The sequence below is a fragment of the Monodelphis domestica genome, chromosome 4, assembly GCF_027887165.1.
Source record: "Monodelphis domestica isolate mMonDom1 chromosome 4, mMonDom1.pri, whole genome shotgun sequence".
NCBI lineage: Eukaryota > Metazoa > Chordata > Mammalia > Didelphimorphia > Didelphidae > Monodelphis > Monodelphis domestica.
In genome coordinates, this window is record NC_077230.1 from 304,921,964 (window position 1) to 304,947,743 (window position 25,780).

At 37.7% G+C, this 25,780-nt stretch overlaps 2 protein-coding genes across 12 annotated transcripts in view; one reads left to right on the forward strand and one right to left on the reverse strand.

Moving 5' to 3' along the window:
* Positions 1-12,858, forward strand: part of FRY (FRY microtubule binding protein) — a 502,970-nt gene extending 490,112 nt beyond the window's left edge. For 5 of the 10 annotated variants that reach the window (XM_056825142.1, XM_056825138.1, XM_056825144.1 and 2 more), the window contains 4 exons: positions 5,408-5,425; positions 8,126-8,236; positions 10,325-10,527; positions 11,460-12,858. In XM_056825142.1, the coding sequence (XP_056681120.1) occupies positions 5,408-5,425; positions 8,126-8,236; positions 10,325-10,527; positions 11,460-11,718 (591 nt within the window). In that variant the 3' untranslated portion in view covers positions 11,719-12,858. The remainder of the gene's footprint in view (positions 1-5,407; positions 5,426-8,125; positions 8,237-10,324; positions 10,528-11,459) is intronic. The other 5 variants (XM_056825143.1, XM_056825139.1, XM_056825145.1 and 2 more) reach the window with 1 other exon arrangement.
* The window catches only part of ZAR1L (zygote arrest 1 like), a 28,222-nt gene extending 3,114 nt beyond the window's left edge, over positions 1-25,108 (reverse strand). Inside the window, exons 1-4 of one of the 2 annotated variants that reach the window (XM_001377049.4) lie at positions 24,025-25,107; positions 20,101-20,193; positions 17,882-17,956; positions 12,120-16,508 (exon numbers count right to left, since the gene is read on the reverse strand). In XM_001377049.4, coding sequence (XP_001377086.3) covers positions 16,365-16,508; positions 17,882-17,956; positions 20,101-20,193; positions 24,025-24,708 — 996 coding nt within the window. In that variant the 5' untranslated portion in view covers positions 24,709-25,107 and the 3' untranslated portion in view covers positions 12,120-16,364. Of the gene's footprint in view, positions 1-12,119; positions 16,509-17,881; positions 17,957-20,100; positions 20,194-24,024 lie in introns of those variants that run through there. The other variant, XM_056825148.1, reaches the window with a different exon arrangement.
* Positions 25,109-25,780: the final 672 nt, after the last annotated feature.

Sequence of the window (25,780 nt, forward strand, 5' to 3'; positions counted from 1 at the left end):
TTGTCTAAATCTGCTATGGTCATATTAGAAATGTTTATTAGCTAAAATACCAGATTAGAGTTTTCCTCTGTGACAAGGATCTCATGGTATGTTGTGCATCATTTCAAAGCCCCAAGTCTAGCCCCAGCCTATTTTATAAAGCAATAAATTGCTATAAAATTTTTCAATATCCATGAGAAGTCTGGTTCCTATTGAAATATCAAGAAAGAATATAATGAAGATAATGGCTTTTCCTGTCTGCCTAATGGCCCAACACTAGGCTCACTAAAGACCTCAGAACACCTCAGCACGCTGCTGTTTAGATACAGTATTACCCATTAGTAAACAGAAGCATCTGGGTTTGTTTTTGAATGAAGGAAAAAAAAATTCTCCTTTTTACCTTTGGGCTAATTGTTATCTATATTTTATCCCACAGAGTTTAAAGTGGTGGCTCTCTGGTTTTTTAATATTCATTCATTCAACATTTATTAAGCAACTGATTATGTCCAAGTTTTGGGGGAAATACAGATATAAATAAGAATATCGTCACTTCCCTCAAGGAGCTGATACCGATAATGGACTTTTAAAATACTTGTAACATGTTTAGCCCTTGGCCTGTTTTCATAGTCGAGCTCTTTTATATGAATATTTCCCTGTTTAAGTTCCAAAGGCTACCCAGAAATAGTATTAAGAACCTTTGGCAGGAGGCAGCTGGTTGCTTTAGTGAAATGAGAGCCAGGTCTAGAGATGGGAGGTCCTGGGATCAAATGTGGCCTAAGACACTTACTAGCTCTGTGACCCTGGGCAAGTTGCTTAACTCCCATTGCCTAGCACTTAGTGATCTTTTGCCTTAGAACCAATATTTTGTGTTGATTCCAAGTCAGATAGTAAAGGAGAGAGACAGAGAGACAGTGAGATAAATAGAGAGACATAGAGAGAGAGAGGGAGGGAGGGAGAAGGAAGAGGAAGGGAGAGAATTAGAAAGAGGGAGAGTGGAGAAGAAAGAGGGAAGAAGGGAGAGACAGACAGACAGACAGACAGAGGAGGGTGGAAGAGAATCTTTGATGTTATTTTTTTAAACCTTTACCTTCCGTAGAAGGTAACAGAAAAAATATTGTGCATTGGTTCCAAGGCAGAAGAGCAATAAGAGCTAGGCAATGGGAGGAAAAGTAGCTTGCTCAGAGTCACACATCTAGAAAGTATCTTTGGTCATACTTGAACGCAGGGCCTCCCCTCTCTAGACCTGGCTCAATCCACTGAGCCACCTAGCCGCCCCCAGGTGTTATTGTTCACCAGCACTGAAACAGGGTGGTTCTGGGTTTTCTTTGCAGAATCACATTTTGTTTACTCAGTTGTCTATGTGTCTCATCATCAGTATTTAAGACTTTGGAAATTTGGGGTGGGTTTTTTGTTGTCATCATTTTTCCTATTAGGAAAAGGTATCTTTTAGTCAGATAAATGTCTTTGTGGTTGTTCCAAGAATCAGGGTGTCCCAAGAACCCAGAACCAGGACTTAAGGAAGTATTTGTGAGCAGAGGATATAATGGAATTTCGTCAGTATTTGTAAGGGGAAATTTCAAGACTTTGGAACATTGAAAATGTTTTATGGCCTGGGTCTCCCCATGCAATATCCTCACAAAGGGCCCAATTGCATAAAAATAGCTTAGGGAATAATAAAGAATCAAGAAGCATCATGCTGTAGTGTGGTGCCATGGGTGTCAAACACATTGATATGGATACCTCTGGACTGCACACATATTGTCCTAGAAAACTATGAACCTGACACTTCTGGTGGGGTGGATAGAGAGCTTGCATGGAGTGAGGACAAACTGGTTGTCTCGCATGATAGTTATTAGTCTCGTGAAATCATCTTCTCAGTGCCCAAAGCAACTATCTAAAACTCTAGATTGCTAATCAGATAAGTCTGAGATGAAATGAAATCACAGAAAAGGGAGAGTGAGAAAGATGAGGGGAGAGGGAGGCAAATGGGTACAGAAGGAGGGAAAAAAGGAAGAAAAACAGAGAAAGATCATCAATCTCAAGCTGGAAAGACCTTAAAGATCATCTAATCCAACAGAACCTACTTTTATGTATAAGAAAACTGAGGTCCAAAAAGGTTAGCTGGGTTTTCTAAGGTCACACAGGTTGATGAGTAGGAGCTAAAATTTGAATCAAGATTCTCTGCTAAAGCCAGTGTTCTGGCCGCATGATGCAGCTTCATTCATTTGTTCCTGAGAAAGGTGCTTTGCACTGTGAATTTTGGTCATTAAAGCCTGAAAGTAGACTTTAACTTAGGACAAATGAACTGGGTAATAATAGCAACTCATACACACTCATGCAGGTTCAGTCATTTCAGTCATGACCAACTCTTCATGACCTTTTGGGGGTTTTCTTGATGAAAATATGGTGGTTGGCCATTTCCTTCTCAAGCTCATTTTGCATATGAGGAAACTGAGGAAAACAGAGTTAAGTGACTTGCCTAGGATCACACAAAACTAGGAAATATCTGAGACCAAATTTGAACCCAGGACCTCCTGTCTCTAGGCCTGGCTCTCAATCCACTGAGCCACCTTGCTGCCTCCTCGGATTCTTTTTTATCTCTTCAACTAGTAGAGGAAATCTGCTCATGAAATAAATTCAGTGCCCTATCCCTTTTAAGTCTACAAAAGCACATACATTACTTCATGTGAGCTTTCAGCATCTCTATGAGGTAGGCACCATAGAAATTATTATCTTCCCCATTTTCTAGATAAGGAAACCAAAGGTCAGAGTGGCAAATGACTTGCCCATACCTATGTGCCAGTGTGTGCCATTCAAAGGTGGAATTTTAACCCTACATTTTCCTTATTCCAGGTTTCACTATACCACAATGCCTCAAAGATGTTTGAACTCTCTTGCCTAAGAAGGTCAAGAACACCCTGGGCTCTTATTAGTCAAAGGTTGGCCAGTCCCCAGGAAATACACTATTTTGGACTAAAGAGAGCTCAAGAAAGAAATTAGCCAACATTGCAATTCCTTAGCAGCCTTTTATTTGCCTTTATTGACTAGAAAAGATTTTATTTCAGCCAATTTGATATTCTCTTTGGCTTTCATTGATTCTTTCCTTTGGAAGACACTTTCCTGACCTGAGATCATGTCATTTATTCAATTTTGCTTCCTTTTGTGCTTCCAGAAAGTAAATCCCTAGTGGCAACCATTAGTGACGGTAATTTGCTGACCTGTATATTAAATGTTTCAGTCCTATTTGAAGCTATCCTTCAGTTTTTCAAGGTAGAAAAGAAATTCAAGAGAACTTTAATGATCCTTGGCTTCTGAACCCCCCCCCCCATCATTTGTGTAGATTTCATTGGGGAGAGCTTAGTTATGAAAACTGCATGACCCTGCTAGTTTTAAAGCTTTATTTAAAGCAATAAAGCTATTAAATATTATCAGCTGTTTAATTCTATCATGGGATTGAGGTCTAAAATCTCAACCACTGGTAGAATTGTGGAATCTATTCATTTTCAACTGAGCTGAAAATCTCCATGTACTGATCCCTAGTGAGATGATTGATAGAATAAATGCCATTGTTCTGTGGGACTTTTAAGTTAACATTTAAGGTATCCGTGTCTATGCACTTTTTATTATAATAGTTTAAAATTATTATTTACATAATCAAAAATTCATGAGAGGCAGCTTGACTTTGTGTTTTAGATCTGTCCTTGGAGCTAAGAGTTCTAGTCCAGCCTCTGATCATCTTGGCCATTTGTCTTGCAGCCCAAAACAGATTAAAATGTAATTGGGTAATGTTTAACATAACTAATTAAAATGCAATACAGCATAGATGATGATATTTTATGGTGTTCTAATTCAATACAGGGCCAGCAGAGATCCATTTCTCTTTGAGTTTGACACTACTGACATACCAACTCTCTCAGATACAAATTATAGACTGATTGCTTATTTGCATCAATGAAGGGAGGTTCCACTCTAGAATCTCCCCACACTGATGAAATCACAAGTCTAGCCTTATCTAGAAAAAACAATAACAACAATAAGTTCAAGGACACTTAAACTCTACACTGAAACAGCCCAATGTAGATGTAATTTTTATAAATTTTAAACTGATAATATTGTGAGCATGAAGATATGACTTCTTGTAATCCTGAGTCAGCAAACCTTCAGCTAGACTGATCTATAAACATTTTGGTCATTCAGAATGAGGTATATATTGGTTTAGGATTAGGAATGGGCAAATTAATTCAGAAAATAATTCCAAGTCAATTTATGGTCTCATTCTCATGAAGCCAGAGCTTCCTTAAGCCAGTACTATGATTATGTCTTAAGGAAACCAAAAGTTATTGTCCTTGGATCTATTTTTATTTTCTTGCCCTTCTCCTCAAGTTTTCATCTTCCTATAATTAAAAGTGACCAGGTTTAAAAAATCAGTTATTAATTCCTTTTGATGTAAGATAGCCATCATGGATTTTTTGTAAATTATCCATTTTTATTAAGCTTAATTGTAAAAATAAAGTGTGTGAATGCCTTTTAGGTTCATAATAATAAAACAAATTTTAAAAAGTAAAGTATGAAAGAATTGCTCATATGTACTTCACTACATCACCACAATCTCTTTGAATGATACTCTTACTATACATTTTCCAAGTAAAAAGGAATCTGATTTTGTAAAGAAAATGATAATTGGATATTGATGGCATTTGTATTTATATTATCAATAAATGTTTGTCAAATTTTCAGAGTGCATAAGATTTCAAAGAGCATATTAAAGACACAGAATTAAGGCCCCTGCAGTTTTTGTTTTATGCTCCAGTTCTATAAATGTCTTTAAAAATTTCTCAGTTGATATTTTGAGAACTATTATATTGGGGGCAGTTAGGTGGCACAGAATGCCAGACCTGGAGTTGGAAAGACTGACCTTCAAATCTGACCTCAGATACTTCCTAGCTGTGTGACCCTGGGCAAGTCACTTAACCCGCATTGCCTATAGCCCTTAACCATTTGTCTTAAAGTCATTATTAAGATAGAAGGTAAGGGTTAAAAAAAAGCATTATTATATCACTAGATCATCTCATAGTCAAGAAGTAGTCATTCAGACTTATACACCCAAGTCCTTCAGGCATTTGAAGCTTGACTTTTTATCACCTGGCTGCCAAAATCTTAGCAAACTAAACTTCAAACCTACTAAACGCAGGTTCTGTTATTTTGGCCAATGGCGCTCACCACTGTGTGTAGAGCTTGTGTTTAACTGGAATGTGTTGCATGTTGTGGGAGTGGAACACTAGCTGCCATTGACAAAATTGAGGCAAGCCATGCTAATACTGCTGACAGTGATGTTCTTAAAGAGGGCTGAGCTTTCTGTTGCATGCATTACACTGACCCTCTACTTTCTTTCCTTTCCTTTTTTTCCTGTGCCATGCTTGCTGGGTAGCAAATGGAATCCCTTGCAGTAAGTCAAAAGTTCTTTCATACTCTTTGTCCATTAAACTATGGACCCTGAACAAACCCTGATTTTACTGTTACTGTTATATCTCTTAGCATATTGTCCCTTTTCAATTTCCATTTATTTGATTATATCAATTATTAGGAACTTGCCATTTATTAGTACCATTCTTAGTTGTTTTCCTTGCAAAGAAGAATCCCTAAGTTGCTATGAAATTTGATATTGTCTGCAGGTCATTTAGAATAATAACATATATGTGTGTGTAATAATATTATTTGAAACTTGTGCACCTCACGTCATAATTAGGGTTTTACACTGAGTTAAATTGCAGAGCTGTCTCTACTGAATTATAGAAAGCCATTAAGCTTTTTTTTTCTATTTCACAGAATCATTTTAAAGATTTTACTAAATAGGATTTTATTTTTTAACTAAAATTTCTTTTACCAATTACACATAATAACAAATTTCCACATAAGTTTCCTGAAGTTATATGATCCAAATTGTCTCCCTCTCCCATCCCAGAGCTGGCAAGCAATTCAGTCTGGGTTATAAATGTATTATCACGAAAAACATATTTCCATATTGTTCATTTTTGTAAGTGAATAATCTTATAAAATCAAAACCCAGAATAGGATTTTAAATAGGTTTTAAAATTCTACCAAATAGAATTCATTCCTTTATAAATCTGCTGTTAAAAGGTTTCTCTAAAGAAAAGTTTGTTGAAGGATGCTAAAAGAATATACTTTAAACCAGTGGTGTCAAACTCAAAAACAGGGACCACCAAACTGTGCATAAGGATCATTGCAGGCTGCATATTGACTTAGAAAACATCAAATTAATATTATCTGTGTTTTATTATGCTTTCAGTTATTTTGTTAAATATTTCCCACATCTGGTTCAGCAGTACTGGGAGTGTTTTAAGCAGCCTGTGGTTTGACACCTTTGCTTTAAACAATGAAAACTCTAGTTTGGGCTAGTAAGTACTTGAAAACTAGCCTACTAGTCACTCCACAGAGGTCAATTGAATCATATTTTCTTTCCTAAATCAAAAAAGTAATCCAACTTCATTCAGCTCAGGTACATATAATATATATATATATATATACATATATATATATATCTTTATCACATATCAATCAGTTTTAAAATGAGCTAAGATTGTGTTATTCAATAACCATGATAGTGAGCACATTTTCTTTCCCAGCCTTTATTTTAAATATTATCAGACTGATGGGGGTAGGGGGGAGGAGAGGAATGCAATAGCTTATGTATAAACAAAGAGTTCAATTCTAGTAACTAGATCCATAATTCTCCCTCCTTTGGGATATTTTAATATTTGTAGGAGAAAAAAAAGGGAAATGTCCTACACTGTTTTTATTTAATCCTGATTAAGGAAAGGTAAACATTGGGTGGTTTTGATTACCACAATTCAAATCCAGTTGTCATATGTGTCAGTCTAACTCAATTCAAAAAACAAGTATTAAGTGCTACTGCATTACTTACATTACCAAGCCAAACATTAATTTCTGGGAGGTAACTCCCATCACTTTGAGTAATCTTTCCCATCAAGTTTATTCAACAGACCAATACTTGAAGTATCGTTGCCAGGTTTTAGAGGAAAGGGCTATTTTTTTTAAAAGAACTAATTCAAAGAGAGACTTAATGGCGTAATTCTCTTAAATGTAAAAGGTATTGACTCCTTTTCCCTAAAAGACATGTTAGTTATTCTGATTTCAATTAATTTTTTTTATTCCAGAGTTATCCATTTCAGTGGAGCTCAGTGGCCAGTTCCTGCAATTACTTCAAAATTTACATTCCATATAAAAAACTTTGTCAGGGGGCAGCTAGGGGGACTCAATGGATAGAAAGCCAGGCCTAGAGATGGGAGGTCCTAGGTTCAAATCTGGCCTCAGACACTTCCTAGCTGTGTCATTTCAGCCCCATTGCCTAGCCCTTACCACTCTTCTACCTTGGAACCAATACACAGTATTGATTCTAAGATGGGAAATAAGGATTTACAAAAAAAACACAACTTTGTCTTCTTCCTATAAAGCATTTTTAAAAAGCACTCCCTTTGAGTATCATTGTGTCTGTCTTCCCTCCATAAACCTACTTTTGCTCTTTTGAAAACATTTTATTGACTATAAAATATGTGTATGATCTTTATAAAAATGTTTTTTTTAATTGTCTTTGTGTGCTCTGTCCTTACTAGTAGTTATAAATAATTTAGTGAGGCTAGCTAGCCTGGGATTCTGTTTATGTAATTTAATGCTAAGGTCACCTACCCAGAGCAGCTCAATGTTTTCCCTTTCAAAATACACTTCTATTAAAAGCATTTTTTAAGTTTAAAAAAACAGATTAGGATAATATAAAATTATGATCATTGTGAAACTATAAGTTTTAGGCATTTTTTTGGCAAACAGGATAGAACTCCATGTTCCTTTTTACCAGATGTTCCTCAGAGGACCATAGTTATCCCAGAGTTACCTTATTTTGTTCACAATGTTAAATTCTACATAAGTATTCCATTCATTGATTGAATCTTTGTTCTAGTTTCATTTTGAATTGAAATGGCTAATTATACTTCATTTTTAAAAAGCTAAAAATTTATGACCCCATAGATTTCACTTGTTACATAAAACTAATTCCAGAAGGAAAAAAAACCTGTACTTTAATAACGTCTTCCCCTGTAAATTTTCTCTTTAGCAATTGGAACTATGTCAGAGATTATATAAACTACACTTCCAGCTGCTGTTGCTTTTTCAATCCTACTGTAAACTCATTGGCCAGGTGCATGAAGTTAGTTCCATGCCAGAGGTAAGTCTAATTCAACCTTTTCATTCAAATGATCAACTCTTTTTTGTGTCCCTCCTTCCCATCATCACCCCTTCCCAGAGACACTGTGAGATTTCATTCATTCACAGGTAATTATTTCCCTCAGACTCACTCTGCTGAAATAAATCCCTCATTTGTTTCTGTCCTCATAAGAAAAGGTTCTTATACACCTTTTTCTTTATAGGCATTTGGAAAATCATTGTCAGGTTTTAGAGGGACATGTTATGAAGAGAACATGATGGCATTGCTCATCTAAGGGAGAAGATACTATTGCTCTTCTTAATTAATCCTAAGAAAGGGTTAATCACTCTCTCCACAACTCAAATATATAAGCTTAGGCAAATTTAATAGTAGAACAAAGAAAATGCCATTGCCTTAATAAGATAAAAAGGCAACATATTTGTTTGTTTATTCAGCTTTTAAAGATCCAGGCCTCCTTACTTGGTGGCAATTTACATTGAATTCTAGACTGTGGAATTATGCAGGAAAGGATTTTAAATAGTAAAAATTCAAATTATTCTAAATTTGAAAACATTACCTCTAATGTAGCCAGCACCATCAGAGAAATGAAGATTCCTTCTGACCTTTGTGGCCCTTCAGGACCAAAAAAAGCAAGACAGGATACTCACTCACCTGATGGGTGAGCTCAGCCTATCGCTGACTTGGGAAAATGATGGTGTTACTGCCTCCAAAGTGAACTTCTAGAAATTATCTAAAAGTTAGATCATTAGAGAGATGAACTATGGTTATATACTAATTATCCAAAAATCATTGAGAGGAATGAATAGAATTTAATGTTTTGTACAAAACTGAACAGAATCATTCAGTTAAAAAATGCATTCTGTATTCCCTTCCCTGTTTGGTCATACTCTGCAAGTAGAACATATTCAATCTTATAAACTTTGGCTTGTCTTAGTTGACTTACCAATGATCCAATATAAGGGAAAGTGTTGTTACTTATTTCTCTTCTAAATAGGACAATCTAAGATTTGTTCTTCTCTCTAACATTTGTTTTTTTTCTGAATACGGAACAGGATTGTATCTTTACCCAGAAACTGAAAGAAATGCCCCACATCAATGCTAAATTTTACATAGTAAAAGGAACAATTAAATTTTTTTTTTATTTTACTGTAGTAGGAAAGCAACTAGTATTTATTTAATGAAGGAAAATATTGCTTTCCCAACTTCAAAAAGGAAACTATAAAGAAGCAGAATACTTTTGAATCTTAATTAAAAAGAATTTTTAAATAAAGTATCAGTAAATAGATATTTTAAAAGAACCTGTAAAAATCTCTTTTGACCATATTTTTTAACAGATAGGATCAAATAATCCAAGTGGATGAGGAAAATGTTATTAAACTTGACAGATAAAAAATAACAAGTTTTGTCAAAATGATGAACTTTGCTTTATAGAAATAGCCACGATTGTCTTAAATCCTTGTTTTTTTAAACACTTATTTTCACACATCTCTTTTCTGTAATACTCTCAAATTCTATTTACAAAGAAGTCTTCTTGTCCTATTACACTTTTTAATTACTAAAAAACAGCAAAGGTTCTTTTGTCTCTGTTAGTATCTCCTCAAGAGCCAGAGAACCAGGTCTCTCCCATTTAGGAGAAAAAAACCCTGGTCAGCTGTGAGACTTCTAAAACGCAATCCCAATTTGAGACTTTCCCTACTTCCTTCATCTCCAATAGAAATATTATAGATTTCTCTTTTGTGATGTGGAATAGTGATAAAGAAGAGAACCATAAGAAGTCTTCTGGATATGCTTCTGCCTCTTGGGAAGTCAATATAAAAATGAAGAAAATGACAATAAAGTTTTAAGGGGGTGATATTTGGTAAATGAAAAAGTACTTCTCTGTTGACACAGCACACTATAAAACACAGCCACCTCTATACATATACACACACTGTGTGCTATACAATGTCACTTGTCACTTTGGGGCCACCGAGATTCATTCTGCTTAACTATATATACAAGAAACACAAATGCAAAAGTAAATCTTTGTCCCAAGATTTAAATGTCCAGTCTGCACCTAGTGTGGCCTCTTTTCTTTTTCTTTAACAGCTATTGAATATGTCCAGAGAACTCAGTGACTTAAAGAAAAACCTGAAGGATGCAACAGCTGCCATTGCAATGGATCCCCTCTACATAGAGTCTTCCTGGCCTGAGCCTACATTCAGTTCCACAGAAGCAGCCATTCAATCCATGCTAGAATGTCTGAAGAACAATGAACTTGGCAAAGCATTAAGGCAAATCCGGGAATGCAGGTGAGTCTTCCCACCTGTGTGATCTCTTTTGTAGGATGTACACACAGTTGTGTACCTAAGTCCTCAAGTTGGTGTTTCCAAGAAAACACTTGGGAATTTTGCCATTTGTTATAGGAAACTTTACCATTGCCCTGGCAAAAAGAGAACCATTTTGTGTAAAGGGAATCTGGGGCCCAGGCAGCAGCAGCATGGAAAAGTACAAAGGCGGCTGGAATTGGAGTAGAAAAGACCTGTATTCAGATCCCTTTAGACACTGACTTATTTTAATCCAAGCAAAGAAACTACTTGACCTCTCTGGATCTCAAGTTTCTTCCTCTGTAAACTGAAAGGGTTTACACTTGATGTCCATGAAGATCCTTCTTCTAGTTCTCAATATATGATTCTGTAAGGGGCAGTGGATTATTTAGGGTCACCCAATTTAGAGGTGACCAAGTCTAGTCTAAATACAACCCTAGTTCTCTTACCACTAGGTCTCATAGTCAGAAAAAGAGAGAAAGGAAAGAAAAGTAAACAGACCTTGATCTTTAGAAATCTATCTTGATTTTGTTGGTCACTGAATAAACTCATCTTTGTTATATGTGACACAACTAAAATAGTGAAATGATTGAAAACACATGCCTTGTAATTCAGTTAGATTGGACTAAATGACCTCTGATATCCCTGCCAACTTTGAGATTTTATGATTCTTTAAAAATTAACAGTTAAGTTTCTTTTTCTCTACCTCCCAATATTTTTATAATATTATGCTCTATATGCAGTGTGGGCACAGTGATTAAACCTCTGTACCTAACTGGATCTAAAGGAAAATTTTTACTTTCAGTCAGCAATAATCTTTTTCCAAAAACATGAATGAATGCGTACTATGATTCAAGCCCTCCTAAATTTGCAAGCAATGTTGAGGAAGCATATACTGTACTTCTCTCTCCCTGCAGGAGTTTGTGGCCCAATGACATCTTTGGAAGCAGCTCTGATGATGAGGTCCAGACACTACTGAACATTTACTTCCGACATCAAACACTGGGACAAACTGGTACTTATGCACTAGTGGGATCCAATCAGAGCCTTACAGAAATCTGCACCAAGCTGATGGAGCTCAACATCGAGATCCGGGACATGATTCGCAGGGCTCAGAGCTACCGAGTCCTCACAACTTTTCTCCCAGATTCCAGTGTTTCAGGCACAAGTCTCTGACAGGAGTCTTCCGTCCTCCATTGGTTCCAAGCTGGGAGTGCTGCCGTGCTGGAGTGATGTCATCCAGTGTCTTTTCGGTCTTCAGAAGACTTGGTCAGGCTGTCCTCCCTCTTGTTACCTGTAGGACTTTTTCTACAAAGAGGTGGGCGGAACTTCCAATGTGTAGCAATACTGTCAGAACAAAGGTAGCCTAGAACACACCGGACTCTCTGCGCTGTGTGGCACAAACTCTTTAGCATTTCACTGAGCAACCACAATTCACTACTGAAGAGGTGACTTCCATTGCATACCAAAGCCGACAACACTGAACAATACCTTCCTTTCTAGAAACTTGTTTTAGATTGGCAAAAGTGCAATGTTTCCTTACTAATTTTTTTTTGTATCCTAAAACTTGTATATTATTTCCCTATATTTTTCTTTTTTTTTTTCATTTTCTGGGGGGAGGGGAAGGAAAAAGGGGCAGGCAGAATGAAGCTGGCCACTGGAAACTGAGAGTCGGTCAAAAGCTGAGCGCCTGTGTATATGAAAACAAACTGTAAATGGACTACAATTTAATATACACTGTAATTTGAAAACGATTACTGTATCTAAAATGAGCTGCTATGAAGTACATTTCTTAATGTTGCCAGGCTACTGTCTCTGAAGGTACTGGATTGCTTTGCGGAGGTCTGTTATTAGGACCCAAGTACCAGAAATGGTATAGGTAGATTTTTTTTAAGGATCTTGGCTGCTTTTTCCTAGAGGGTTGCTTTTATGAACATATTTATACTACAAATGAAAAAAAAATGGTTGTTAATTTGAATTAACTTTGACATTTTGTAGAACAAAGTTAAATTCATACACATTAACAGTCTATCTTCTAACCTGTCACGCATGCATATTTTAATTTAATGTCCCCTTGGATAACAGAATATAGAACTATCAAGTTGAAGTGCAAGTCCTCACTTTAAATTTCTTAGATATTTTATTTGTAATATATATATATAAACCCATTCTTATAAGTTCCCCCCTCATAATTAATGCTGTCCAGTGTTAAAATGTGGGCGTGTAAACCAGTTGCACATCAGAAACACTTTTATTCAGATGTGATCTATGTAACTTATTCACTCTGTAAATACACTTGCAGGTTTTGTGAAGTAACTCGGGTTGACATTTTGTTCTGTACGTCCGTTGAACGAGATAAAAAGGCATGTGGTAGCGATGTATTTTACTGCTGATTAATGAAGACATTTATCTTTGACCTAAATTTGCCCTTCTGCAAGAAGGAGCAGTGATCTAGCTTGTTTCAGGAGCAAAACCACAATATAATACTTTCCTATTTTCCTGGACTATATGTATCATATATAGGTTCCTTAAGTGGACCTTTGAGTTTGAAAGATAAACTATCTAGCAAATTGATGACTTGGTATTCTGGTTTATAAATTAATCTACTGAAAGTTTGACTAATAGAAATCATGCTCCACAGAGACTTGGGGTTGGAGGAGAGATGGGACAATAATACCAACTTCCTGAGACTTCATCCTTTTCCCCCTTGAGATGATACCTCTTTCACTTTATGACTATTCCCCTGAGGCATCTTAATGAGTGAACCCTAGGTACCAAGTATGAAGACAAAGGGAAACAGGAGGAGCAAATGCATCCTTCACTTTCTGTTGTCAAACTAGCATAAACTATAACTCTAAACTTTAACAAAAAATACTCTTCTCTAGTCTAGGAGGACTGTGAGGTAGAGTAGGTAAAATCATTGACCTTTTCAGTTAGACTAAATGACCTTTGCAGTAGCTTCCAAAATCAGGATTCCAAGTCATCCCTACTCTACAATTCAGGAGAGATAAGATGACAACAAAAAACAGTATTAAATTGCTAATTCATATACCATGCTGAAATTACTACAGGAGCTCATCCATTGGAGAAGAAAAATCAGTGAGGGTTTACATGAGTCAAGTATGATTTCACAAAAGAATAAGATTTGAAATGGGATTTGAAAGATGGGTTGCAATGAGAATATGACCAGAAGCAACAGAAGTGATAATGAACATGACATCAAAGAAGTATACAAGTATCAGAGGTAGAAGAAAGGAAATGAGAGAATAGTCAATGAACATTTATAACATTCCTACTTTGCTACCACAGCTAGCACTGTGCTAAGTGCTAAGCATATAAATATGAAAAAGAATAACAGTTTTTGGAGCAGCTATGTGGCTCAGTGGATCATGAGCCAGGCCTAGAGACAAGAACACCTGGGTTCAAATCTGGCCTCAATTATTTCCTAGCTGTTTACACAGCTGGGCAAGTCACTTAACCCCCCATTACATAGCCTTTGCCTCTTCTGCCTTGGAACCATGAAGTATTGATTCTAAGATAGAAGGTAATGGTTTAAAAAAAAAAGGACAGTTCCTGCACTCAAGGAGCTTTTACTCTAATGGGAAAGACAACACAAAAATGGAAGCTTGGGTGGGGTGGGAGGTGGAGAGAAGTCCTGGCATGGGGCATGATGCCCAAAGGAGTACAGCCTGTGTGAAATGAAATGAGCTAGATCATTAAAGTCCCTTTCCAGGTAATAAGCATCAGAGCCAGGTAGGGAGGCAAAAAGGAAAAAAAAAATTTTTACCAGGCACTGTATTAAGTAAGCACTTTACAGATATTTCATTGATCTTCACAACAATCTTGAGAGGTCAGGTATTCTTTGTTATATCCATTTTAAAGTTGAAGAAACAGAGGTTAAGTGAATTGCTCAGGATCACAAAGCTAATTAGTAGGGTAGGACTTGAACTCAGGTCTTCCTGACTCCAAGCACAAGGTTCTAGCCAATATACTACTCAGAAACCTCTTAAACCCAAGTCTAAAATCCAAGTCTAGGACCCAAGTCTTCTGCCTCTAGACACTAAGTTTCATTATACTCTACCATGCTGTTTCCAAGTAAGTTCAAAGCTTAAAATGGTAAATTTAGGAATCATAAGAATAGACACAATGATTAAAGACACTAAGAACAGTTTGATTAGAGCAAAAAGAGGAAAGGACAGAGGGCAAAGGAGAGCCTAGAGGAACATTTAGAAAAGAAGAAATGTAGATCACTATAGAAGCCAACAAAACAAGGTCTAAGACACCAGAAAAACTCATAAGGAGGCAGGTGTTGTGCTTGTGGAGTACTGGATTCTATTGCTTCTCTTTTGTAGTTCTCACCTCCAGTGGCCTAAGGCAAAGTTTAAGAAGCTCAAAAATTCATCCACAAACTAGGGAAGAGCAATTTAGAGTTGAAATCAGAGTTCATTATACACTTCAATAGGAAGCTGACTTAGGCAGAACTGATCAGAGATAAAATATAATTAAATGGTGGGGAATTGTAAAAAATAAAAAAATAAAATGAAGATAATTTTCTTTTTCTTCCCTGAGATAGTTTTATTATTTGTGTTTGACTACTTTCTCCCCACTCATAAAATTTTGTTAGGCTTTCTCCTTGCAAAAATGCTAACCTGGAGTTCACTTACTAGGAAGCCTAAGGATACAACCAGAAATGTTAAACATTTGGTATTGATTGACTAAGTCTGCCTTGATGTCATGCCAACCTTCAGCCTCACAGCTGAAGAAAAACTAGATCAAGAGACCAGAGGCCCAAAGGTAGATCAATACCATCACCAATAGAGCCTCATCTGTCAATAGCTCAGGAGTCACTATGGTCCTCTTTTTAGTTTCTCCTGTCCCATTAAAAAAGCCAATTAATGTTGTCATGTTGTGCCTAGTGTAAGGGAAACCCCACAGAAAAGAAACCTTAGTAAATTCAGGATTCATAAGCTTGAAGAGATGCTAAACTAGCTTAATGGTTAGTCATATTAGTTGAAAGCAGAAGCCAATATCCCACAGAACCCCTGATAAATCTTAAGAATCAAAGGGTAGGATGTTCTCCTAAGTGCAGTCTGTCACTTAGAAATAGCCTTGGTCAGGTGTTTAGAGCAAGTTGATCTCCATTTTTAGCTAATCAGATGAGCCAAATCCCATTCTTTGAAAGGGTTAAATACATTGTCCCACTTGCAGAAACTAGAATGGAGCATGTGCATCAAATGAAAGGGCAGCCTCCAGCCCCATTATGTGTAGAGGCGCTTTTATACTAAATTATTTTGACTGATCAGAAGACAGTAATTGGCTAAATTTTACCAGTCTTCTCAGCTGCATCCAGAGATCCATTATTCATTTTTCTAATAGATATTTCTGTACCTGCTCTTGTCACAATTAAGTCTTAAAACCTGCCTTCCATATGGCAACCTTCTTCTAACAACCCAAAAAGCAAATATATGCCTTAGTATATGCCCAGAGTATACCAAATTGCTAGAAAATGTTTGCCTTACTGGGGTACACAGACTATAAACTCAACCAACAGTAGTTTTCAATACTATCATGGACATAACATTCCTCATGATGTTCTACTTCACTGATTATGCCCCATGATCACCACACTGAACATGCCTTTGCCATGAATTTTATGAGTCAGTTTTATTCTACTTATACTGTTCAATCATCATGTCACAAATTTTACAAAAAGTACAAAAGTCTAATCCATTTTCCAATGCCAGGTCAAAGCCAAGTTACAAAAGAAGAGACAAAATACAACCAAAGGAACTGTGGGATCCCTTCAGCAGCCCCACTGCTCCTCAGACAATGTACTTAAAGCTGTAAATATTATCACAGGAGAGTCTCTTGTCTTTGCATCGGCCACAGAGTTCCTGTCGGTGAGGCCTCTTTAGGTCAATGTGTCTTTTCTTCTGAGGACAGGAGCATCGAGACTTTGAACAAGTCTTTAAGGAAAAAGAACATTTCCTTCAGTTGAAGAAAAAACAACTAAAATGATCCCAAGGCCCCATCAGTGATACCTTCCACTTCTAATCTCCATCTTGCTTTCATTTCTATAATTGGTGACAGGTCAAATGGAGCAAAAATTTGAGTTTATTCAAATCCCATACTTTTTATGGGAAATGTGTTTTGTGAGAGATGGTATCAAGAAGAAAACTTTGAGGTAAAGAGGGGCAAATTTGATCTTAAGTTTTCTAGAGATCGTAGTTATCTAGTTTTACTTTTTTTATAATGACAATAATAATAATAAGCTAGCATTTATATAGTGTTTTAAAGTTTGCAAGTATTTCATAAATACTGTTTCATTTATTCCTCAAAACAACCCGGGGAGGTAGATATTATAACCACATTTTACAGATGAGGAAATTGGGGTTGAAAGAGATCAAGTGACTTGCTCATGGTCACCCAGTCGATAAGTATTTGATGGTGAATTTGAGCTCCAATCTTCCTGACTCCAGGCCCAGTGCTCTATCCATTGCACCACTTAGCTGCCATGATACCATGATTATACAAACAGGCCCAGAACACAAGAATAAGATTTCAGGATTCCTATTTCATTTAACACCAATTTGACCCATAGAAGTATTGGGGCTATAACTAATTCTGAGAATCACATGTCAAAAAGAAGAGAGCAGCCTAGGACAGGATTTAGAAGAAGAAATCACAAAAAGATAAGATGACAACCCTATCTGCAACAAGATTTAATGAAAGGGGGCAGCTGGGTAGCTCAGTGGATTGAGAGCCAGGCCTAGAGATGGGAGGTCCTAGGTTCAAATCTGGCCTCAGCCACTTCCTAGCTGTGTGACCCTGGGCAAGTCACTTGACCCCCATTGCCTAGCCCTTACCACTCTTCTGCCTTGGAGCCAATACACAGTATTGACTCCAAGACAGAAGGTAAGGGTTTAAAAAAAAAAAAGATTTAATGAAATTGGGACTTAATCTGAAAATGCTAAAAATTACAATATGTGAGGCACAGTGCCTAGCACTAATAGGAACCGGAAAAATGCTTTTTGGTTCATTTCAGTGATTTACCAACAACTCTCTGCTAGCTCAACCTGGTATAAAAGAGAAATGGAAGGCACTTTAGAATGAGAGGCTTAAGCTGGCAAGACTGTTAAGTGTTCAAACATGAGACAGTCACCAAAAATATTATATCATCTTCTCCAATTAAATGATTTTTTAAAAAATGTCAAGCACCTTTTGGAATGGTTTGACAGGGTATTTTGCACATTTGAGGGACATGTTTAATCCTAGGCCTTGTAAATTTATGATTACATCTTAGTATCTCCTGATCCTTGTAAACAAAATTCTGGCTTACCTGACACTGGATCCCTTCCACTCGGTAAGGGTTAAAGCTCTTTTGGCACTTGCGACAGAGTTGTTTAAAATAAACCTGAAGAAAGATGTGGCATTTATCAAGTATACAGACCCCAGTTTCCCCATTCTTAATCCAGCTAAAACTGACCCAATTAATATTTTCTACAAAGGGCAAAAATGAAGGCAAACTTTAATTTAGCATTCGTGCGCACCTAGATCCCAAGGTCAGGATTAGATCACTAGTAGTCTGTCTGTACAAGCCCCAGAACAATCACTTTGCCTTCTTCCTTTTCTTTCCTCCAGGAAAGCAGCATTTGGAGCAACACCATTACAATGGGGCACTTTATTCTCACTGCCCCATCTGGTGGCCTAACAGAAAATTTCTTGATTCCTTAAGAAAGTGATTCTATCCATAAGATCAAAAAAAGTCCATCTGGCCTAACAAAGGACCCTGCATCTCAGTCTTCATAGGATATCTAACCCAAACCCCTCATTTTGTAGATAAGGAAACTTGGGTTACAGGGAGATTCAGTGACTTGCCCAAATCACAGGGACAGAGGCAAGATTTGCATCCAGGTCCTCTGACTCCAGAGATCATGCCTTCTACTGTACCAGAGGCAGAAAAGACAAAGAATATCAAGTGAAGCTAATAAAATTCAACATGAGACTTACCCATTGGCATATATGCATATGTGTATATACATACATATGTATATACATATTTATTAGAGAAAGAAAGCTCAATATACATATAGAGAGAGTACACTAATGACCAGTACTTGGTTGGTGGTTATCCTTCTTACTGGAAGAGGACCAAAATGGCACCGCTCTGTCTGGGTCAATGTACAGCGTGCCAAAGTGTGGCTGAACAGACCAAAATAAACTCTACCATAGATTGGACACAAATTGCCCATTTGCATGTTTAGGATGGAAATTAAATTTGCATTTAAGGGAGCAGGTAGGTGGTTTAGTGAACTGAGAGCCAGGCCCAGAGACAGGAGGTCCTGGGTTCAAATCTGCCCTCAGACACTTCCTAGCTGTAGGACCTTGGGCAAGTCACTTAACCTCCATTGCCTAGCCCATACTGCTCTTCTGCCTAGGAACCAATCCAAGATAGAAGGGGGTGGGGTTATTTGCATATAAAAGGGATAAACAAAAAATTTATAATCTGTTATCCTATCTGCATTTTGTGATAACACTTTTTTAAATTAAGTTTTATATCTTGGTAGGGAATCAGAAAAGCACAACTGACCTGGATTCCCAGGTGCTAAATTCTAAAAGGATTAAGTATCATTATAATTAGCATCTGCTTGATAAACTGAGTCATCTCTAGGCTAGGGGCCCTTTGTTCCTCCACAGAACACAGAGAACAGCCTCTAGGCTTTTAACCATCCAGGCTGTCTTCCTATCTTATCAATTTCCTTCCTATACTAGGGTATTCAAAACCAAACACAGTGTTCCAGAAGCAATCTAATCCTGGTCAAGAAAAGAGGGGGGGGTTTGTTTGTTTTCTGTAGTTAATGCCACTGCTTTTTAGTGTGGGGAATTCCTCTAGAGAAATTTCCGTGAGATGAATTCCCTCTCCCAATGCCCATGCTCAGCAAATCTGATGACTTCAAGAATTGTCTGGGACACTGAGATAAATCAACTTACCTTGCCCACTTCCACACAACCAGTTAAAGTCAGAGGTGATTCTGAAGCAGATTCTTTGTCCCCTAGTCTACAGTACCACACCTCCTTATTCCTGGAAAACATGCAGCTCAACATTGCATTAGCTGTTTTTTGGCTGCTATATCACACTGCTGACCAATGTTGAGTTTATAATCCTTTCAATGACAGATATTTTAGGGACAAATTGCAGTCTAATCATGCCTCCCTTATTCTGTACTTGTGAGGTTTGGATTTGGATTTTTTTTTTAATCTAACTGTAAGATTGTATGATTATTCCTGTTGAATTTGAATTCATTAGTTCAGCCCAACTCTCTAGCCTGTCCCTGGACCTTAGGTATGACCTTTCCTTGGCATATCAAGTAACACTCAAAGCAGCACACGAAAGTGCCTAGCCCCCGGCTCTCAGAGTGCTTCTATGTGGATGGAGAGTCAAGATACCAACCCTGTATGCATTTCTCCCTTTTAGTCCTTAGGGTTAATAGGCCAAGAAATATTTTCCCCCGAAGGGCTAGAAGAAAAATGTTTCTTCTACTTATTCTTGTCACTTACCTTATTACTCCCAGAAATACACCAGACATAAGCACTCTCCCACCTGGTCTTGCAGTCTTTACAGTGAAAGTAGCCATACTTTTGTTCCAAAAACTGCAATGTAAGGGGAAAAAACTCATGACTGCCCTCAAGATACAAATATTCCCTCAGTTTTTAGAATCTTGCAAAATTTAAAGTTCTCTCAACTTTTTATTATTAGGTTCTATTCCTAAAACAACAGGATTTTCTATGTTTTGCTAAAATATCCTGGATTCTTTTAAGTATTCTAAACATCAATTGCATGTCACTTTATTCCCTGCTGGGCCTCAGTTTTCTCATCTGTAACTGAAAAAAGCTGAACTAAATGATCTTTAAGATGCCTCCTTAGCTCTGGCATTCTGTATTTCTATAAGCATTACATGTTGCCTTTGAATACCAAAAAATCTTAAGACTAGAAAGGACTTCAGGGGTCAGTTCATGTAATACAGAACAGAAAAATGATCCCTTCTCCAAAATCCTTCAACAGCCATCCAGCCTCTCCTTTGAAGATCTGCAATGGCTAGGGAACTCAGTACTTACCCAAGGCAGCCCTCATTCCAATTTGGTACAACTGCAATTGTCAGGAAGTCTGTCCTCATAGAAAGAACAAAAATCTTCCACCCTGCTATATCCACCAATTGGACCTAGTTTGGCCTCTGTGACCAAGAGAAAAAAGCCTCATACCTCTGCCACATGTTAATCTTTTATATAGTTAAAACTAGTTCTCATTCTTTCTCCCAATAGTCTCTGCTTCAAAGCTAACTAAACATTCATTTCCTTCAACCATTCTAAATCCCTCCTCATTCTCATACTAGTTACATTTGTTTAGATAGGCTTTGACTTACCAATATCTCTCCTAAAATGAACTAGCCATTGGCCAGTACAGCCCATAAGGGTGCTATAACTTCCATTTATTCTGAACACTGCAGTTCTCCTTTAAAGTCCTAATCCAATACCTCATCAGGCTAGAGCTTATTGTTAAAATTGCTTTTTTTAATGTACTTTTATTTATTTCATTATTTCCCAATTACATTTTTAATGTATGAGAAAACTAGAAAACAATATGGCAAAAAGTAGGCATTGACCAACATCTCCCATCGTACACCAAGATAAAAGTCAAAGTGAATTCTTGATCTAGAAACAAAAGGTGATATAAGTAAATTAGGGGAACATAGAAAAATTTACATGTCAGATCTATGACCAAATAAGCCATAAAAAATGAAAAATAAAATGGATAATTTTGATTACATCAAATTAAAGGTTTTTTGTATAAACAAAACTAATGCAACCAAGAATAGAAGGGAAACAACAAATTGAGAAAAAAATTTTAGAGCAAAAAATCTGTCAAAGGTCTCATTTCTCAACTATATAGAGAACCAAGTCAAATGTATAAGAAAGAATACAAGTCATTCCCCAATTAATAAATGGTCAAAAGATATGAACAGGCCAGTTCTCAGAGGAAAAAATTCAAACTATCTATAGCCATGTGAAAAAATGCTCCAAATTATTACTGATGAGATACGACCTCATATCTATCAGATTGACTAATATGACCAAAAAGGAAAATTATGAATATTAGAGAGGATGTGAGAAACTTGAGACACTAATATACTGTTGGTGAAACTGTAAACTAATATAATTGTTCTGGAAAGAAATATAGAACCACACTGAAAGGGCCATAAAACCAGCATATCCTTTGACCAAGCAATACTACTGGGTCTGTATTCCAAAGAGATCATAGATAAGGAAAAAGAACCTACATAGACTAAAATATTTTTAGCAGTTCTTTTTGTAGTGGCAAAGAAACTAAGGTGGAAACTAAGAGGTTGTCCATAACTTAGGGAATAGTTGAACAAGTTGTGGTATGTGTTATAATAGAGTACTATTGTGTCATAAGAAATGATGAACAGGATAGGTTCAGAAAAACCTGGAAAGACTTATATGATGAGCTGACGCAAAGTGACATGAGTAGAACTAATATTGTTCAATCATCCTACGAACTAAACTATTATCAGCAAAACAAGGTTCCAAAATAACTCCAAGGGACTCATGATAAAAAAAAATGCTATCCACAGCCAAAGAAGGAATTGTCAGGAAGCAGCTGGGTGGCTCAATGGATTGAGAGTCAGGACTAGAGACAGGAGGTCCTTGGTTAAAATCTGGCCTCAGACACTTCATAGCTGTGTGAACCTGGGCAAGTCATTTAACCCCTTACCACTCTTCTGCCTTGGAACCAATACATAGTATTGGTTGATTATAAGTATGATTCTAAGATGCAAGGTGAGGGTTTAAAAAAAAAAAAAGGAATTGTCAGAATCTGACGGCAGATCAAAGCATGTTATCTTTCACTTGGTTTCCTTCATGAGTTTTTTATTGTGATGTGTCTTCCATCATGTCATGGGGAATATGGAAATATGTATTGCATGAAAGCACTGGTATAACCTATATTAGACTACTGCCTTGGAGAAGGGAGGGGGAAGGAGAGAATCTGAATTGCAAAATGTCAGAAAAAAATTCTTTATACATGTAATTGAAAAAATAAAAGTTTCAAAATTTTTAGAATTTTTTTTAATTTTGAGTTCCAAACTCTCTCCCTCTCTCCTGTCCCACACCTCACCCCTTGAGAAAACAAGCAATAGATCTATTATACATGTTAAGTCATGCAAAAATACATTTCCATATTAGTCATGTTGCAAAAGAATTAACACACGAAAACAAAAAAAAATAAAGTTTAAAAAGAGCATGCTTCAATACACACAGAGTTCATTGGTTTTCTCTGGAGGTAGATAGTACCTTTCATCATGGATCCTTTGGAAAGGTCTTAGATTATTGTCTTGATCAGAACAGCCAAGTCATTCACAGGTAAACATCCTTGCAATATGGCTGTTGCTATAGATAATGTTCTCCTCTTTCTGTTCATTTCACTTTGCATCAGTTCTTATAAGACTTCCAAGGTTTTTCTCAAATTCTCTTGCTCACCATCACTGATTGTTAAATTTTTCAATGTGAGGATTTGTACCTCAGAAATTGGTAAATGCTAGTAACACCCCTAGTCAAGTAAAATCTCAGTCACCCATTTTAATCACCTTTTACATAGCTTCAAGGAAGACGATTCTGAACTGTATAAATAAGAATTCCTGTCTCAATTATCAACCCTTTTGGAATCCATTCAAACCATACGGTAAAAAACTGTGGGTCAACACTAATACTAACTGGGTTCACATATTTAAAAGCCCAAGATAATCACTCTACTATCTTTTCAGTGTTGAGGTGGGGCTCAGGATGCATGGAAAAAAAGGAAGTCTAAAAAATCTCTTTCATACCTTATCTAGCACAAGCATTTCCAACACAACCATTAAGGCTTTTTCCAGAGGAGTGGGTTTAGCCCCTTACTCTGTCACACAGCTAGTGGGTACTGCAATTGGGCAAGGTGGAAACTCAAGTTTTATCTCTAGGCTCCAGATCTAGAGCTTTCCCTACTATTCCAGGGACCTATCCACATAGGCATTTAAAGCCAAAGGCTGACTTGAACTTGAAACTAGTCCTATAGTACCATAGTATTTATAGTATCGTATATTTAGAAATTAAAAAGATCTTAGAAGTCATGTAGCCCACCCACATACATATACATACACACACATAATTTACAGAAAAGGAAAATGAGACCCAGAAAGTAGAAATGGTTTGCTGTCACCTTCCTAGGAAAAGAACCGGTTTCTATTAAGTGCATTCACTAAATAATTTTTAAAAGCATATTACCTTCTCTCTTTTTCCTTCAAACAAAAGATATGTTTGCAGAGAGTTTTTCACAGAGCATTGGGAATTGCCCGGGGACGGAGCCAGTGGAATAGTGGCAAAGAAAGAATTGTGGGGGGGGGGCGTGGAAGATTAGCACATGGAGCTCACCTGGAAAGTGGGCTTCTTGAGGAGAGTAGTTCCCTCCTGATGCTCTACCTCCCCATGTTGGGTCTCCTGCTCCGGGGAAGCAGCCAATCCAGCCCCCTCCTCCAGGGACTTCTCTGACAGCAGCTGTGGCTGTTCCTCTGCCTCCCGGTTCCCTTCTGACTCTGGTGAAGAGGGCTGCTGTGGGCTGGACTCAAACCCCTCGAAGGACGCCTTCTCTTTGCCCTGGCCTTCTTGCTTGCCCAGGCGGATTAGGAGCCCTCGACCGAGCACCGGGGAATAGAAGCCTCTCGTGGGGAGGCCAGCGTTGATGCTGCCTTCGCTGGCGGAGCTGCTACGCAGGGTCCGCGGCCCCAGTGAGCACTGGATGAATTTATCTGTCCTCGGACTCACCTGCACCCCTATGTCTTTAGTGTTCGCTTTGCACAGTCGCAGACTCATGTTGGGATTCACCTGGGACAAGATGGCCTTGAGTTGCGCCCTCTTGTAACTGTCTAGGTAGTCGGCCGGGTTGGGCGGCACCTGCCCCGGGCCCACCAGGAAAGCGGGGGGCCCGGGCTGCTTCTGCTTGGGGTGGCTAGGCCTGTTCAAAGCCAGTGGGTTTCCATACCCCTGATACACGCTATAGGGGAAACAAACAAATCTCTCCATGGCCCTGCTGGCTCCCTCCCTCCCTAGGCTGGGCATCCAAGGCAGGGGGCTGTTACTCTTTGTTCTCAGTTCTTCCACACGTCCTACCACATCCAAATCTTCCTTCTCTCAATCAAGTCTCCTCTACTCCACCAGCTTCTCCATTTATCGGGAGATTGTGACAGGAGCTGCTCCCTATTATCCTGATTGAAGCAGGAACAATGGTCACTGTGCTAATTGACACCTGGTTTTCCATCACTCAGCCCCAGAGCAGGCTGTCTCCTTCCAGGCAAGCTGGGATTCTACTTCCATCCCCATCTTGGCCAAACCCATTTCCCTGTCTGTTTCAGTGCCTTCCTCCAGGCCCCAACTCTGCTGTCTTCCTTGCCCAAGGGATCAGGGGCACTGTGTCTTGCCTCTAGATTGTAGCCATTCAAATATTCATACTTTTGCTAGCAGTCTAATTTATCTTCGTGAGCTGTGAGGATATAGATAGCAGTATAGGGATAGACAGGCCTGGGCCTGATAATATGCACATGGATATACTTGATAACAAGGAGTTGTCCAATTCAACAAGTATAGACTGAGGATTCACTATTGCTTAACACATTTCTTGGATGGAGAAGATTCGGTAGAAATGAGGAAATTATGAGTCAGTCCCCTGTCTTTGGAAAGATGATATATGGCCAGCCTGCACAGCAGTAGCTAAGAGCACTGGGCTTAATGTCAGATATCTGAGTTCTAACTCTACTTCAAATGTTTACTAGCTGTATGACCTTGAACAAATCACTTAACCTCTCCATCTCACTTTCCTAATCTGTAAAATGGGGATAATAAAAATATTTATTTCCTATGGTTGTCCTATGAACATGCAAAGTGCTTTTTTTAGACATCTTAAAACATTGTATAAGTATTACTATTGTTGAGTTTTAAAAATACACATGTATGATGAAATTAAGCAACAATACTTCAGTATTTCAAAGATCCATTATCTCACTGATGTAAACAAAGATACTATCTCTGGCCAGTCAATCAACAAGCATTTATGAAGCACCTGGACTCTTTGTGAGTGGTGCTCATGAATGTATGGAATATTCAGGGAAACTAGCAGGACCAGCACTCTGGAATG